This window comes from Molothrus ater, chromosome 6 (genome assembly GCF_012460135.2).
Source record: "Molothrus ater isolate BHLD 08-10-18 breed brown headed cowbird chromosome 6, BPBGC_Mater_1.1, whole genome shotgun sequence".
NCBI classification, from domain to species: domain Eukaryota; kingdom Metazoa; phylum Chordata; class Aves; order Passeriformes; family Icteridae; genus Molothrus; species Molothrus ater.
This window is the reverse complement of record NC_050483.2, coordinates 741,702-760,149: the sequence shown is the minus strand read 5'-3', so window position 1 is coordinate 760,149 and position 18,448 is coordinate 741,702. Positions and strand designations below refer to the sequence as shown.

The 18,448-nt window shown below is 43.4% G+C and overlaps 1 protein-coding gene across 4 annotated transcripts in view; it reads right to left on the bottom strand.

Moving 5' to 3' along the window:
* Window positions 1-6,292: 6,292 nt before the first annotated feature.
* MICAL2 (microtubule associated monooxygenase, calponin and LIM domain containing 2) overlaps window positions 6,293-18,448 on the bottom strand; it is a 76,540-nt gene continuing 64,384 nt past the window's right edge. For 3 of the 4 annotated variants that reach the window (XM_036384621.1, XM_036384622.1, XM_054515267.1), the window contains 7 exons: window positions 14,199-14,297; window positions 13,697-13,792; window positions 12,162-12,348; window positions 11,199-11,287; window positions 10,771-10,870; window positions 7,852-7,909; window positions 6,293-6,515 (listed from right to left, as the gene is read on the bottom strand). In XM_036384621.1, coding sequence (XP_036240514.1) covers window positions 7,869-7,909; window positions 10,771-10,870; window positions 11,199-11,287; window positions 12,162-12,348; window positions 13,697-13,792; window positions 14,199-14,297 — 612 coding nt within the window. In that variant the 3' untranslated portion in view covers window positions 6,293-6,515; window positions 7,852-7,868. The remainder of the gene's footprint in view (window positions 6,516-7,851; window positions 7,910-10,770; window positions 10,871-11,198; window positions 11,288-12,161; window positions 12,349-13,696; window positions 13,793-14,198; window positions 14,298-18,448) is intronic. The other variant, XM_054515268.1, reaches the window with a different exon arrangement.

Below are 18,448 nucleotides of genomic sequence, written 5' to 3'. Positions count from 1 at the left end.
ATATTCTTGCAGCCTGAAAGCTTGCAGTGACACCCTGCTCGGAGGTGACATTACAATGGGCTTTGCTGAGCTGATGGAAACACCCTGGGAGTCCCTGGCACGGGTCCCCTTCAGAAACGTGCCCAGCAGCAGTGTGCCACTGCAGCTGTGCCAAAGAAGCTGCCCTAAGCCCTAAAGGGGCTTAGCTCTACCCACCCAGGACACCTTCTCTGATCCCCATGTGCAAGGCATTGATCACTGCAGCATCCCAGTGCCCCCAGTGCCAGGGCTGGCACCAGGTATGAGCAGGAGATGCTCTGTGTGCTGCCCCACAAGGCAGCCTGCCCTGGCACCAGGTATGAGCAGGAGATGCTGTGTGTGCTGCCCCACAAAGCAGCCTGCCCTGGCACCAGGTATGAGCAGGAGATGCTGTGTGTGCTGCCCCACAAGGCAGCCTGCTCTGGCACCAGGTATGAGCAGGAGATGCTGTGTGTGCTGCCAGTCCTGCCCCACAAGGCAGCCCGACTCCAGCCCGGCTGCTGCTGCTCCTGACTCATGTGCCAAGGCAGATCCCACTGCTGTGACCTGGCACAGAGGTGACACGGCCCTGGGAACTTGCCAGCTTCAGGCAGAGCCAAGCTCCTGCTGGGGCAGCTGGACCGGGCCAGCCGCTTCCTCCCCGCCTCGGGCAGAGCACGTGCTGCCCACAATGGCACAAAGCCTGGGCTCTGCCCAAAACCATTCCCCTCCCTGCTAGCAGCCAAGCAGCTCGGACACCAGCTGGCCCAGGGCAGCTGGCTTTGATCAGCTCCTCTCAGGAGTGGCTGCTCCCCACGTGCCTCTCTCCAGCACGGACAAAAATGGTCAAAGATGCTCCAGTGAAAATCCCCAAGCAAGGCAGCTGCAGCCAGCTCCCCATCAAGTGGATGCTGCTGGGCCACAAACAGCAGGAAATGTTCCCATTTCTCCTCCCTCCTCCTCTTTAGCTGGTTTTAGGTCATGTGAGGGGAATTAATTTTTAAGCAAAGCCTGTGAGATTTCTTGGCTAAAGTGAGTCAGACCAAATGGGAGCCCCACATAAGAGGAAAGGGGGAGTGAACCTCACCAAGTCAACCAAAGTATGAAAGCTCACACAAACCAAGAGAGCATCACTGAAGGCAGATGAAAAGCATGAACAGAGGCAGGAAACAACAGATTTTAAAATTATATCTACCTTTCTTCTTTGGCCTACAACACACTCAAGGTACTGGTGGTCAGGAACAAAGTATTTATGGGGAGGGTGCTCCGGAAAACAACTCCAAGAACTCCTGATCTGCCCAGGCTGGGGGTCCCCACACACCAAACACAAGGTCTGGGGGCTGACCAGGTGGAGATGCCCCGGCAGGGCCTCAGAGGGGACAAGAAATTATCCCTCCCTGCTGCTGGCAGTGAAAGGGGACCCTGCCACAGCTGCCCTGAGGGCAGACAGCTCCACCCCTGCTCCACAGCTGTGGAAAAGCAGACAAGAAACAATTCCTTATGGACCTTGTTTGGGGGACAGGGAGGAAGAATGAAACCTCCTGAATAAGTTGTCCCAGCCTGCAGTGGGGATGTGCTGTTGTTCCACCTGTGGCACACCCTGAGGGCTGTGAAGCAGGAACAGTACAACAGCACTCACCCAAACAGCCCCAGCCACTCAGCACTGGCACAGGACCTCCTGGTCCCCAGCTGAAAGGCACCACCAAAACACAGAGCACTGCTCTGCTCAGCAGGGTGTGGGTGCCTGGCACCCAGGGCTGGCAGAGGGCTCACCCTCCCTGCTGTGCAGCTGCCCCACACAGCACAGGGTCCCCATTCCAGGCTCCAGCCTCACTGGCATCCTGCGTTCCCCGCTGGCAACCCCGAGGCTCCTGGCCTGCCACTGCACTGTGTCACCTCATCACTCATCCACAGGGCAAGTGCACCCTGCCTGGCCTTGTATGGAGCTGCTGACTCAGGCACTGACAGCACTGGGCAGCTCTGAAGTGGAGTCACTCACAAACGTGGGCAGCTCTGATGGTGAAAGCAAACACCAGCTGGCATCACACACCGGCATCAGTCAGCAGACCACAAATTGATCTGTAGCACACCCAGCCCGCTTTACTGCCTGACTTCTCACTGTGCAATAAACCAAAAAAGCAATCTGAGTCCAGCTTACAAAACAGCAGGGCTTCAGGAGAGCTGTGGGGACAGAAGGAAGGTGTGGCAACAGCAGAGCTGAGCAAGCACAGCTGAAACGGACCTGGTGAGCTCAGGGGCAAGGTCCCGAGCAGAAAGCACTGTCCAGGAAAGCACAGCCCACGTGGGACTGGCAGAGGGAATGGGAAAACACCTCCAGCTTGGTTAGACCTTGGTGTTGCTGAAATTCAGGGCTCAGCAGCCCACACGAGTGAAACTCAAGCTCAGAGCTGTCAGAGCTTCAGCTGCATCCTGCAGCCTGAGCTCAAAACACACAAGGCTGCATGGGAGCACTGTCTCTGTCACAGCTGGAAACTCTGAAGGAAGACATCCCACTGAGGTGTCCCACAGATATGCCTTAGGAGACTATCAAGCTTCCAGCAGCATTCCCAAACTGATGTCCTGTCCCAACTTCGACTTTTCATCTCACCTGAGATACCACCAGGGAGGTTTTTCCCCTTGGAAAAGGATTCCTACAAAAGGTAGGATGGCTGACATTTCACAGATTTCAGTTCTTGCCACAACTCCTCTTCCTCTTCCTCATACTTCTAACAGAAGCAATTTCCACTTTGTTGTGGCCAACACGTGGCAAAGAGTGAAGGGAACTGCTGCTCCCATTATCCATGGGGTGGCACTGAGCGTCAGATCAGCTGCCTGCCTTCCAACCACCACTGCCTACAGAGGCTTTCCTGCCACCTCTTCTCCATCCCTGATGCAGGGATGAGCCCCCTCCTCCTGTCCCCATGCCAGGAGACCATCTCTCCTCCCTCTCCTGTGAGCCCATGCCAGCACCTACACAAGTTCCTCAGCAGCAAAACACTTTCTCCAGGTCTCCATCACCTACTTCGTAAACAAACACTTCTGAATTCTGGCACAAAATAAAACCATGGAAGCTGGAGCTCTCAGAGCCAGCCATGATTTTTTAATGCATCTGAGGGGACAGTGCACATTTATGTGCTAATACAAACTGAACAAAAATTGACAAAGGAGAAAAAAAAAAAAAAACAACTCAGAGGAAACCTATTAGACATACTGAATAGGTGTCTTTAGGAAAAATTGAATCTCAAACAAAACCTGCTATGATAGCACACTATTTCTATCATTTTAGAGTAAATATATATTTAATTAGAGCAATCTGTGTTAGTCTGGTATATTAAGGCATGTATTAATTATGAATTTGGAGTGCAGCGACAACACCATCAGTTTCCAGTGTCCGTCAAAATAGTATTTTTGGACACAGATTCAAAGCACCAAAAACCTTAAAGTTATGAATGAATACCTGCAGAACAAATGCTGCGAGGGCAAATTCAATACTATAGCAACACAGAAATGTCATCATTTCACATTTCAAAAAAACAGTTCAGAAATTCCATCAATTTCAAACAAGTTTGGAGCCCACCACCTGATGAGAGTAAAGCCTCCCTTCTTTTTATGTGAGCACAGTTCATGCAGAAAAGGAAAGAAACTTGGGGAAATATTTACAGGACTAGTATGTATACCTGCACCGGGCATTAATACATAATGTCTTCTTATCTTCAGTGACATGATCTTTCAGGCAAAAAAAAATCAAGTCATCTGCAAACACGTCATGTCTTCGAAAACATAAATATTAATGCAGAACTCAGTGCATTTCAAAACTCAATGTTTTGACTGGAATGTGAGGAATGAGTGAGCCAGAAGTGAATTAAAGCAAATTATAGTAACTAATTGCCATAATGCTGTGGAAAAATGCAGATCATAGTCTTTGCTTGAGGTTGGAAGACACACAGAAGCAACTCTCACTGGCATTTACAGCTGTAGCAATTTAGAAGAAACTCAGAGAAGCAGAAATTACTCTTCTTGGTAGAGTTAATGAAAGGCTGGTGTTTGAATTTGAGCAATTTTCAGAAGTTTTGTCTGTATTCTTCTATTCAAATCAAGTATGTTTAAAACCTGCAAGATCTTTTTAATTTTAAAGGCTTAGCACAACTATAATAAAGGTGGGTTACCTTTAGTGAATGCTGACATGTTTGATTTTCATTAACAGACACCTAGGCAGCTAATGCTGCTTGGCTTTGAGAATGAAAGGTTAGCCTGGCTTTTCAAAAAAAGAAATTTAATAAAGAAAATAGGCACATCACTGTACTTATTTTCAATCCAAATGGGCCTTGTGGCAACAGACAAGCTCAGAACCCATTTGAAGCAGTGTAAAGAGGAGGAAAGAGAGCAGTTCCTGAGCCTGCCAGTGTCACCTCTGCCCTTTTCATGCTGGAATGGCATCTGTGCCATCAGGTCTTAGAGGGCATTAACTGGGCAAAGAGGCATTGGTGTTCCCTGCTCCCAAAGCAGGGGCTGTGGGTGAGCCCCAAGGAGCAGCCTGCCTGCCTCTCATGTAAACACCTGGGCTCTGCAGAGGGACACAGCACCCCAGCTCTGGGGCACTGCTGACAGCCCTGGGGCTGGGAGCACCCCAGGCTCTGCAGAGAACTCCAGGGCACAGCAGGAGGAAGATGCAGGTCTCCTGCTCACAGGGAGCTCTGCTCACACGGCAAGAGAAGGAGTCTGAAATCAGCTTGTTACATCCACACAGCCCTTAACCCACCAGGCTCTCCCTTCAGCAGCACCACCAGCAGCAAAACAGGGAATGTGTGGCTTTATTGGGTAATAATTTTGACCAAGAGCAAGGGAACCAACACAAACTTCCTCCTCTCACACTGATCATTCTGTCTGTTTTATTTCTTATCCATACACTGTGTCCTGCCTTGCCCACGAGTGCATGGGCTGTCTCCTGCAAGGTGATGCCCCTGCTGACAGGATTGCCTAGTGATGTGACTGCCTGGGCCTTCTGCACCTCTGGGACAAATAAACCCAGGCTCTAAGGTTACCCCAGTTCCAAGTTATTGCACTGTTATTTCAGCAGGAATGAGTGAAACTTTATGAGAACAGCATGAACAGCTGATGCCTCTCAACGCTTCAGTGCCACACAAATCATCACCTTCTGCAAGCAAAAATGCTCTTCTGATATTTCCCTGTCACTGCCTCAGCCTAAAACTGTAAACTGTGCATAGAGCAAATTCAGTTTTACCCCAATTGCTTTGTCTGATACAATCAAGTGCCAAGTATTGTCCTCAGTGGTATTTGTTGCCCCATGTTTTCATAATGGATATCATCTTCCCCTCGGACAGCAAACTTTTAACTGTGCCTGGTGGCTTTTTCTTTGGCAGGGAAGATGGACTAGTTCATTGAGAATAACATTTGCTCTCTTTGGCAATGATGTTGTCTTTAGCAACAATTTTAAAAAAATCATTTCTGTCATTCAAACAACCCCAGTGAGGTTCAGTTTTAATTCATTAAAGAAAAAAAATAAAACCACACAATCTTTCCATTAAACTCTTGGAACTAGTCTTTCTGGGATTTGTTTGGGGTTTTTTTCTTGAAATGCAAAGGAAGAGATTATAGCTTAAGAATTGCAGAGTAGGCAAAAGAAAGAAAATGAAGAGGAGGAAGACTTAGGAAAGTTCTTTTGGAGAACCTGCTGTTTAAAAAGAATTCCACCACCAGCTTAAAATACAAAAATTAAAATAAAATTTTAAAAGAGTAATTAAATAAAGCAAGGCAACTGTTAACAGGCAATGGGTCACCACCAGCTTCAGCTTCCAGGGGTCCAGCAGGTACTGGGAAGAGCACTCCAGAGCAAATAGCAAAGGTAAAGATTTATCCTGGGTTATTACCTGCTTTTCCTGAACACAACAAAAAATCCAAACACATTAACTTATTACCTTTATGACATATGTTAATATGTAAAATAACAGTGTAAGGAAAGGTAGCAGAGGCCAAAGAGAGGAGGACAGTGCTGTTTGTGTGTGCCCCATGCCCACCAACACCAGCTCCTCATCCCCAGGAAGGGTAAATCCCAGCACCAGTCACCCTGGACAACTCCTCAGGGACCTTGATGTGCATCACAAGGGACACACATGCAAAGACACCACCACAGGGAAACTCTGGGGCCTCTGCTCGGGCCACAAGCAGGGTAACACCACAGCATCCACCACAAGAGGAAGGTGCAAAACCAGCGTGAAGTCACTAAGTCTCTGTACCCAGGAAATCTTTATAAAAGGAAGAGATGAAACAAGGAGACTTATAAAGAACTACATTTATTTTTGTTTACAGCAGATATCATAAATAAAGCTAAAACAATTTTCACCATGTGCAAAATACAGAATTTCCATGTGAAAATTTAAATACAGAGTTAAAAACTATTTCATAAAAATATTCAGTTAAGATTATAAAGTAAAATGAAGACAGAAGATTTAGGAGGAGAAGGACAGAATCCTCACTGAGCAGGAAGAGCAAGGAAGACTCTGCAACAGAGAGTAAAAAACACAGCAATAGGAAGTGGTTTGAAATGGCAGACCTTTATGTCATGACCTTCATATTAAAGCATGCTGAGCTTTGTAACAACACACTGCAGCCCTGAAATACACTGGGAGTCACATCCCAGCCATTTGTGCAGGAAATGACGTTTGAAACACTGAGAGATTCTGTGGGGAATTCTGTGGAAATGACGTTTGAAACACTGAGAGATTCTGTGGGCACAGCGTGGGGACTTTCAGAGCCATCGAGTCATTTTAGGATACCCACACAAATAAATACAAGTGGCTGAGTCGTGCAAATGTGCAGACCAGCAAGATAAGGGCTCTGGCCCTGCTGTCTTCCACATTCCTGGCTGAGGTGTGTGAAATGGAGCAGATGGCAGAGGATGTTTGGCCTCTCCTAAAACTGCTCCTAAGATCAATTCCCAAAGGCCCTTCCCTTTGAGGGGTCCTCGGCAGGGACAGCTGGGTTATGACCACATCAGCCAGACCCTCCGTGTACTTGCTAGTCAGCCTAAGCCCTTGGTTCTTGCTGGGTTTCATTTCCCCTTCTAGATTGTCACCTAGTGATTATACAAACTGGACCTTATGTAAAAAATACACACAAAACAATGGGGGGAGCTGGTCATGGAGAGGGGCGGCAACGTCTCGTGCAGCAAGAGAAACGCAATCATCAGAGTGCCAGGCAAGGCCCAGGCAATAAAACCACCCAAACCAAAGTAGTAGTTTGGTAGTTCAGCCTGAGAAGCACATGCACTTTGAACTTATTACCTTTATGACGTATGTAAAATAACAGTCAATTTTAGGCCTGTCTACAATGTCACTTGGGGTGGAAGACTAGAACTTGCATAGTTTAGGCTACTTTGCCTACAGAACCTTTTACACCACACTTTTCCAGTAGGAAAGCAGGGAAGTGCTCAGACACTGCTTGCTCATTGGGTGTGTGAGCTCAGTGCAAACAGGTGCTCATGTTAACCCGGAGAATCAGCTGGGCAATCACACCCTGACCTTATTTTAGATCTTTCCTTCAGTTCTTTGAAAGAAATAAGGCTTTAACAAGTTCTTTCAAGAAATCCTTTACTGCCTAACTTACCTTAAAGACACAGGGAAGCGCACATGCACAGACACAGAGAGAAAAACATTACTTTTTCTAGAACTGTGAACTCAGCAACAGGTTAAATAATCATGCCAAAGCTCCATTAATATACCAGACACACAGATTGCTCCAACAGTTAAAAAAAAAAAAACAAACCAAGAACACACAATGAAATGCTTTCAAACAACAGGGTTAGTTATGTAATTTTGGAACTGGAAAAAAAATCACCTGAGAGCAGAAAGGCTTCAGCCAGTGAGCGGGTGCAGCACCGGAATGTTGAATTGGACTAAAAGCAATGAGGGAGATTGGCAGAGAAGACAGCAGGGAAGAAAACACAGAACTTCACTTGGTTATGTAGGAAAGCATCAGGAAGATTACATTGGTACAAAACATAACTGGCCAAAATGGAACTGCCTTTTTTCATTCAATTATCAATGAGGACAAGCAGGTATGAGTATTACTAGCAGAACAGTAAGATGAAGAAGTCAAAAAATCGAGCAATTGGACTAATACCAATAAAATAACCCTCCCAACAGAATCATCTGCAAAATCCCAGTGGAATATGCATGGTAGTTAAGATTCCTCAGGAAAACATTTTCATTACACAAGTTCCTGAACTCTGTTGTGGAAATGTAGGGATTTATGCCCCATTATACAAATCTGTATAAAATCAATACCATATTTTATTTTTTTTTAATCTTGTTTTTATACTTTCTACTAGTAAGATTCATTTGGTTTAAGTTCATTGGCCAGAGATTTCCAAGTTTCTTGGAAATCTTCGACATCTTCTACAAAAAATCTTGTACATCACCATTTTCCCTACGTTTACCATTATGCTCTCTCTGCCATAGTAAACAGCAGGAGAAAACTTTAGGAAGAAGTGTTCCTAAAGACTCTCCTATTGACAAACTGAAACCAAAATTGATAGCAGCCCAAATTTGGAAACTCAACCGCCCAGCAGTTTGCTGTGTTGCAGGAGTAACTACACTGCAGACTTCCTCCTTTTTAGGGTGAAACAGTTTCTATCATTAGAAAATAATTAAAGATAATACAGTGTTTCCAGGTCAGGTTTTTTAAATGCTGTAAGAAAGGTACAGATACATTACATATATACAGATGGCCACCATGTAACTGTAATTATTGCTGCGTCCACTCAATGTCATAGCAAAGTTTGGCTAAATACATGTTTGAGCATTAAAGGCAATTTTTGTCAAAGGAATGCTACCTTATATCTAATAATTTTCTTCAAGCACTTTTTCAAGTTCTGTGCATAAAAATAACAATTTTTACCCCAAAATACATAACCACTCTAAAATGTGAAAAGCTCATCCTCATAGTTTAAAGAAAGTCAAACTATCTAGAAGGAAGATCCAGTTTGTCATTTATTTTAAACAGCAGACACATTTCCTTTTCATACCTAAGAGGCAAAACAATTCAAATTATCTTTTCCCACATTATAGGAAATCAAATCAAATCAAAACAAAACAACAAACCCCAAGGCCTGCCAGCCCATAGGCAGCACGGTCATTTGAGACCACTGGCAGGTGATCCTCAATTTTGGTACTAACTGAATGCAACAGTATTTCCTATTGTTTATGCCACATTCTTCTGGCTACAAAAAAATGCTACAGATGCTTTTCATTTTAGGCTACACATATTGGATTTACCTATTTCCTGGTAAACTTCTGAATATAAATAAGTACTTGAAAGGCAGGGAGCATGCTTACCTCGCTGGATAACTAGGCTGAAAGTAATGAGCATTGGGATGTCACTGTGTCCTTGATGTTTAACAGATTAAGGTAAACCTTCTGAATCTAGTCTAAGGTTGAGGGACATCTGAAAGAAATTTACTCATCTGCTGCTCCAGATAATACAATTTCACCTTTCTGCCACCAGCTGCACACGTTGAAATGAATTACCCAAGTAAGAAGTTATCGCCTAAGAATACATTTTTTGGCTTTTGATGTTTGTTCTAAACCTGCATTTTTAAAAAATTCCAGAAGAGACTGGGAGCAGTGCCTGCCCAGAGGCACAACAGGAGTAACTTCATTTACAGAGGAGTGCTCCATAAATTGATATGCCTCATATCACCCACCAAATGAGGAAACCTTGACTTGAGGAATGTTCTGCCTATTTCTTTCTACCAGTTTCTTTGACTTAAAATTTCAATCAAGTCTTCACTCAACTATCATTTGCTCTTCAAATTTATTGAAAAACTTCAAATAAATTAGTAGAACAGATAGTACCCACTATCAACAAAAGGTATCCATCACATGTAAAGCAATGTAAAAGGCATTTGACTTGAAGCAATGTGAATTATGTACACTATTTTTTTGAAACATATTAACACAAGTAAAAATCTCATAACCTAGAGCAAAGATGAAAGCAAGAAGAAAAAAAAGCTATATGCTTTACTCGGGTTTCAAATCCCAGCCATTTGTCAGAAATATTCCTGAAAGAACACATATTTTTTCATGGTCTAACTGAAAAAAGAAAAAAATAAGCTGGGCAGAAAAGGAAGAAAAACGGTTTCAAAATGTACCATCTTCTCCAACAGTCTGATCACAGAATAAAACAGGGGGAAAAATAATCTAGAAAATATCCTTCATCTGACTCCATGTTCTAGAAATGTGTTTGGACACTGTCCTTCATGCTCTAACATACAGTACATTTTGTGTTGAAAATTTCAATTGTACCTCGCTTCTATCAGAAGGAATCCACCATTCCATGAAGTCATGCGTCACATTGCACGAAGAGCAAAAACAAAGCCCTCCAAACCAAAAATTTCCCTTGAGAAAATAGCCAGGCTGTTAATTTTGAAAATTTGAAAGGCACAACTGAGCAAGACACACAGAAAGATTCAAACCCTACAGAATCTTTTCACCCATTCAAGCACGTTTTCAAGTGATAGCTCTGCTTCCCGGTACATGTGAGTGAGTACCTCTAGGAGAGCACAGAGGAGTGGCACCCCAAGGCTCAGGAGTTCGTACAGGTAGGTATAGTTATATGCATTGTCCCTGAAATGGAGGTGGGTAGCGTGCAGGAAACCATGCATCCAGTTAGACAGGCGGCTGGGAATGTCAAGCAGATCCCTGGTCACCCGCAGGGGCCAGCTTAGCGTGCCCCCTAAGAAGGAAGTCAGGATACCTGGGGACCTGTCCTCTGGACTGCTAGCAGTGGACAAACTGCTTTCTGTGGTGATCTCTGTGGGTTTGGCTTCCGCTTTCTTCCATGCATCTATCGCCTCCTTAGGAAAAGCATTAAAAAATAAAAAGTGTTAAATATGTTTCTGAAGTATGTAAGTCCAGTTTCTGCTACTGTCTTGAAGTCTTTACTTACATTTTCATTTCCAGTTGCTCCTAAGTTCAACTTTACTTTGCATAGAAAAGCTAAATTCCATTGAGAACCAGATTAATAATACATAGGCCAAACTCACAGAAGGAGGAGGTTTGTATTTTAGCACTGATTTTACTGCACATGAGTTAGAAAACATCCACACACACACACATATGGATTTCACCCTGCCCCAGATAAAGGTGCCTCAGCATTGCATTGGCAATAAAATCTCTCCATACCTTTCCATGGATCTGTATTGTTGCCCTTCTCTTTCTGTGTTTTGTACTGATTTTGCAGTGCGTAAAATGAGGTTTACAGTAAAATTTACCTACAAGAGGGAAAAATCATCAGTTACAGGATATGTTATCTATACATATATGGAGTGAAAAATCACTGTTGCATCTATTAAAAAATAATGAAACCAGGATAATGAACAGTTGGGTGGCAAAAGGAAAGGGAAACCTGGCACTGATTCTGACTGACACCTCTGAATAGGTTTCTTTTACAGATTTGCACATTAGTTCAGTAACACAAGGTCATTTATCTACCTCTCAGGTATAAGATTAATAAACAGCAAAAAAACAACATCCCATAAATACAAAGTTACAAACCAACACAAGACATCAAGCAGAAAAAAAAAAAGGGGAAACCCCCAGGATTTAGGTGGGATGAAGCACCCAAGATCTGAACCTCTTGTTCTACAGCAGCCTGGAGCCTGGAATAAATCACACTGTGCTTGGTCAGTCCTACTGCTTTCAACTCCTGACCATAACACTGTAACAGAAATAACCTACGTTCCCTGCATCCATGTAAATCTGCCACTGTTATGGCTTGTCCTTATAGATCATGTTATTTAATGGCCAGTTTTGAATGGAGATAAGAATAACTTTATATTATTGGAGAAACCTCACCCCTTTTTTCCCCTCCCTTACTCTGACCTGTGATTTGACAAATTGCATTTTGGTCACTCAACTTATTTTCCACTGAGGATTTCTTCATTTACAGCTCAGGTCTGTCATAACTCAACTCTTCTGAACAATTAGGACTGCATGTACAAGGACTCAAAGATCAGTAGGGACACAAACAGCACACTTGGCAGACCTCCTCCTGACCGTGCTACCGAGACAGATCTTTCTCCTCAGTTCCAGCAAGAGCACCAATCTCAGACATTTCAAAATACTCCTAAATAGCTCCTCCATTACCTTCTTCAACATCAAAGGCATAAATTCCTAAGCGGAGTGTTGTAGAACAGATTTCACACTTGAAGCACTCCCTGTGAAAGAAGTGGCCTTCTGCACTCAGCCTCTCCATGACATAGACCCGTTTCTTGCAGAAATAGCAGATGTCACTGCCCCCGATGGACTTGGGGAATTCTTTTCGCAGAGAACCCTGTTCAAAGATAAAAACAGAACATAAAGCTGTGGCTCCACACCCCGATATAAATCCTTATGAAGGGGGAAGCTGCTTTAGCTTCTTGAAGGGTTGCACAGCACCCTCCAAGCAAAATTACAGTAAGCATCAGTCAGCTTTTTAATTACTCATTATTCCAATTCTGTAGGTTTATGCAGAAATTAATAAATCAGACATCACAAGGACTTTAAAGGGGTGACTTTGATGCTGGACTTTCATCCAGTTTCCCTCTGGGAGTTCACCAACATTTTGATTACTCAGGTCCAAGAGCAGCATCTTCCCTGAGTGCTCCCTCATCATCCTGCACCGTCCTGGCTCCAGGACTCGTGTCTCCCTCAGAAGGTGAAGACACACCTCACCAGCCTCAAACAGCAGACTTGCATCTGCAGCCAAGCAAAAAAACACCCTGAACTCAGTTCAGACACAATCTGGAGGAAAATGCAGGCTTGTGCTTTAAGTTCCAGGAGGAAAAGCAGTCTTCAAACGCTCCACCCTTCCCATGGCCACAGCCCTGCCTCCCCTCTCAGCCATGCTCCTCCTGAGACCACAGCCCAACCTGGGGCTTGGTTAGCTTTAAAAATCACTTGGTTTCCTACCATACACATTCAGAACATTTTTAATGCATTCAAAATACAATCCATATTAACCACATGAAACTATTTTGAAAGTTTGCTGCAATTAGGCTGGTAATGAACATTCTTTAATTGCCATAAATTTCATCCCCTCTTACATACACGTGCAAAAGGTACAGAAAAGTGAAGTAGAAATTGATTAGATGCCACTGGACTTTCCTTTTCTTATTAGAGGCAGGTATGAGGGTGTTACTTTGCATTACTGTATTATGGTTGGGTACAGGTCAGTACAGGTGAGTGTGCTGTGCCTGCCACGTCCATCACCACCTCCCTCCCCTTCCACTATCTCCGCTGCCACAGGAGAAGTACCACACGTAGGATGGAGGAGGAAAATCCAAGGCACATTCAGACAGTAGCACACAGCCCACACAACTCATCTTCCATTTGTGAGCAAAAGGCAGCCTTGGAACCATTTTTTAATGGTAAGTAGAACTCACAATTGTCATTGTCACATAGTCTTCTGCCTAAAAGTTGAGAATTCTATTCCAGATCTGCTATTAGTAATCCATTTTGCTCTGATGGATCATTTTAGAGCATGAATCTTTCCAAACAAACAACCATGCAAATGGAAAACCACACAGATGTGCTTTTAAAACCATGGTGTTAGTAGATCAGATAGTTACAGTGAAGCTGAAACAACTGAGTTTAGTGCTGGCTGGTAAGTAAAGTGTCATCAGCACAACACAACACCTTACTTGGCTTCCCAGTACTTGACAGCCCTGAGTGGTGGAGGCAGCAGATGGAAAATGAGGAATGGGGCAAGAACCTGCAGCTCTGTCCAGAGACCGCTTCTGAATTCAACACAGAACAGTGTCAGAGTTGAGAAACAGCCCTCTTCAAAAGAAGGCACAGTGATTCAGCACTCGAGCGTTAAAAATAACTACATAAGCATGTACTGCACAAAACTTTCCTTAGAAGCCACCCTGAGTAATAATTGTCTTCTGTTACTAATTCTACAGTAATTACATTTAATAAAAGCCTCCTGAAGTTTTAATTCAGGAACAGAAATAGAAATAGAAGACGTGGAGAGCAACATTCCCATCAGAACATTGTGCTGATGTGCACTTGATTCTTTCATAAAGTATTAGACCTTTCATAAGGCTTCAAGTGCTCCACATCTGGGGTCTTAAGTCAGGATGGCATTCTGGGAACATTATTCTTAAGTCAAGTTACTGTTTCTTTGTGGGTTTGTCTTACCAGTTCAAGCTGTGGCTTGGGTCTGTGATCATTCACATACAGATTTACAAGAACTTCAGCCACAGCTCCAATTGCACGTGAGACCTTTCCTACAGTCATCTAATCAGGAAAGGGAGGAAGATGAAGAATAGAAGGAAGAGCTTTAGTTACCCTTGAAAGAGAATTTAAAGACAAAAAAAGGACAAGAATGATTTGGGCACATGCAAACATCGATACAGGGAGGCAGGAGAAAGAGCAGAGGGGAAGCCCAGCAGAGCACAAGCATGTTCATGCGTGACCAGCGTGGGGCCACAGAAGGCTTCTGTGCAGCCCACAGACTTTTCCCTGAGGATGACTGAGAAGATCTTGATGGGAGCAAATGCTTCTCCTCAAGGCTTCCTGCTGCGTCCATGAAAGGCTGAGCTGGGAGCCACTGCCTGGCTATCTGAGCAGGACATTCTGACATTAAAAAAACCCGTATTGTTCACTTCAACTTCTCTGGGACTTGGTTGTAACATTTCAGAACAGGGGGTGGGATTGAACTCCATATTAACACTCCCCAAACTGTGACATTTCAGGGAACATTCTATGAAAATGTATGAGCCAAGTCCCACACAGAAATGTTTTGTTGGTGCTCACAGGGCAACCATTTGCCCTTTCCCCAGTGACTCATGGTAATGCCAGGGAGAACTGGAGAAACCACACTCGTGAGAGGGAAACTTCTCCTTTAATCTGCTTCATCACACTGCTGCAACCATGAAAATTAGGCTGTTTTTAACCAAATGTATCAATCAGGCCTGCAAGGAGGCAGCAGTGGCTTAGGCTGTGGCTCCAAATGCACAGCAGACAGACCAATGACTGCATGGTGTGTGCTTCCCTGCCCAAACCCCTACGCCTGGGCACTGGAACAGGGGAGAAGTGTCTGTGCATGAGTGTGCAAGTAGCATCAAGCAGGCAGGTACTCTGCTCCTGGAAAATAGACAGTAAAGGCTTCACAGATTTATGGAAATATCTTCTGCTCTAAATCAAATTTCCTGCATTGATTGGGATTTCAGCTTTCTAGTCAATGTAAGATCCCACAGCCTCTCTGGCAGCAAATGCAGCAAGGGCCATCCTGGTCTGGCCAGCAGTCCGGTACTCTGCTTCTGAAATCAGGACACTGCTTTTTTCCATGAGGACAGATACATGATATCATATATAACACTCCATTTGCCTCTCACAGAGCCCAAATCTCAAGAAGTCACCCTCTTCTCAGTGAAATAATTTGTCTACTGCCACCACACCAAGTCCTGCTAATTGAAGGTTTTAAAATACCAGAAAGTTACCATGAAGAAAGGAAAAAATATAAATGCAATGGTATTTGGAATACTTTAAAACAATTTTAAAGCATTTCCTATCAAGTTTAAAAACACTTATAATGCACCGTGGGTGTGTTTTCAAAAATTATTATGGGTTAAAAAATTCAAGGGACTATGGCCAACCCTTTACAGCTCCCCTTACCTTTTGAGAGTTATCTCATAATTAACTTGATAACCAGGCAGGTACAAAATATACACATTAAGACTACAAAGGCCATTTAAGGGAAAAATTTCTTTCCTGTTTGGTTTTATTTAGGATAAAAAGACTTTAAAATATTATTCAATATCTGGACAACTTGTGGGTAACAACTGCAAAGTGAACTGCTAATTACATACCACAACACTGTCCCAAGTGGCACACCAATTTATAAACCCCTACAAGAAGTACTACTTGCTACTACAGGAAAACTATGTTCCTTTGTGGATTTTTTTTAAGAACATGGAACAAAAAAAAAATTTCCTCCGCAAATTCTGCACCTCTGAATATCCTGAGCACATTTGAATATCCTGAGGCCATGTTGTACATGTACAAGTAATGTACATGTAAATGTACAAGTTCTTGTCCACAAGATCCAAGGTAAAAGAAAGTGTTCAAAGTCAGTTGAAGCAGAAAGTTTTCCATGAACTAGATAAATACTGGAGCAATCAGTTAAATAACAAGGCTGTGCTTAAAGTGCAAGTAGTTGAATTTCAGGAAAAGTATCCTTGAGCCTGAACTACACCTTGAAATTCATCAGGTTGGCTGATTTCTGTTCTCCATCCATTGGAACAACCTATGGCAACATTAAAGCAGTCAAAACAAAAAAAAATTGCATGTTTATACACCCTTTAAAAATGCTATTAAAAGGAAATGTTCCTATAACAAATGTGAATTCACATTCCAAGTAAAAGCAAGTGAGATTTCACTTTAATTTAGCAACAATGCCCTTAAAACCATGCTTTAACTTTTGGTGAGCCCTGACTTGGTCAGGCAAGAGATGTTTGTTGTACATCCCTTCCAACAGCACTACTCTGTTCTGCACCAGTGCCACTCAATCACCAACCAGAAGAATCAGGGCAGGATGAGGATCCACCAGGGCAGCCCCAAGAGCACCTACCACCCTCAGAGACACCAGAGAATGTCCTCAGTGCCCCTGAGGCTGCTCCTCTACTGAAGTCACACACAGCTTGGTAACGCTGGGGCCGCTGTGTGCATGGAACAGGCTCCGGCTCACAGCTCAGGCAGCTTTATGCCAGCAGCTTTAACGCCTTGGCTGAACAGGAATCCTAAAGAGTTACCTTACACGGTGAATTTCAGGGAACAAGCAGAAAACACTTAAAAATCCCAAGAGTTTGTGATTTCCTCAGACTGTTGAGCTGTCAGTGGCACACTGCTTTTCAGCAGGTTGACCAGGGTGGTTATTGCCATGGGAAGAGAAAGCTGCCTTCTGTATTTCCCTGTGTTATTATTCAAAACTGCACAGCCAGCCAAGTAAGCCTCAGTAGCATTCTCATAAAACAAAGGAACTATGCTCTCTGCCTCCAAAAGCATACAATGCTTTCCCTTTGTTCTTTCAAATCCTTTTTCCTGGTCTTATTTTACTTTGAGGGTGATTTATTTACTTTGTGTACAAGCTGCTATGTGTATCTTCCCTCTGAGATAAACAACATTTGAGTAATAAGTTACTGTGTGTAGGAAACACCCTAGCCCTGCTTACTGCTGGCAATTAGAGTCACGTCACTGAAGGGAAGTTGTTGGTCCAAGCTCTGCAGGGAGCAAATTGATTGCAAAAACTTCCCAGTTCTTATGACACACGGTGTGGACTCACTCATGCAAAGCTCAGATGAACAGAGTTTTCTGAAGGTCAATCCAACCTTGAGCAGAAAACAGGAATAACCAAAGCCCAGCCTGTAATATAATATATGCTAACTCATTATTCTAGCTAGGTGAATTTTGACAGGTGATTGAAGCTAGAAGGTACTTTTGATTATTATTGACATATTGTACAAAGAAGGTAGTTCTTACTAAGTTGCAATGACTGCATGTCTTGAAAGAAACAATAGAGTCCCACAGCCTTCTTTTCAAGTGCTCCTTGCAGGACTTAGACTTAATAACAAGTTTCTGTAATTAGACAGTATGATTTCATCGCCACCCTTTTCAATAACTGTGTCCCCATAACTAACACTGTTCCAAGCAAAACTGAACAGGTGCATCGGTTTGTCATGTCTGGTAGCAACCTCAGAACTCACCTGAAATTTAAATGACAGCACTAGCTATTTAAAACCATGGGAGGGTGCTGATATTTATAGGTCATATATCATGAAGCCTTACAGAACTCAAAACACTTCTATTACCTTCTGTCTGTCTGCTGGGGAAAAAGCAGAAACACTGACAGCAACACACAGCAGATCTTCCTGTCAGTTTATCAATCCCAAAACACTTTCTGATACTGAAGTCTACACTCAGCTAATGATACTTCTCAGAACAGAGAGCAGAAATTCAAATTTTGAGACCCATAATTCCCCTCCTCAAGATAATGGAGACATAGGCAGTTCCTGGCATATTCACAGCAGAGATCCAAACATATTGTTGAACAGCACTTGAAAATGCACACTGTGCATCTGAAATACTGTTGAATTTTTATTTATATAGCACTGCATATTTAGTCAGTGTTTTATAGAGCAGGATAAAATTTTCACATTCTGAAAAGTGTGCAATCTGTAAGGATAAAACACAGGGACAACAATTTGACCGTGAAAGGGCAGGGACAGATTCTATTACCACCTGTGCCCCTGACAGGAGAAGCAAAGATCACCTGGTCATTACTAGAACTGCTGTTTAAAAATTCTCCAAAATGCCACACAAAATGCACCGCATTTACACCTATGAAATGCATAGTGTACAAGAGGCTGGCAGCCTGTACAGCACATGGA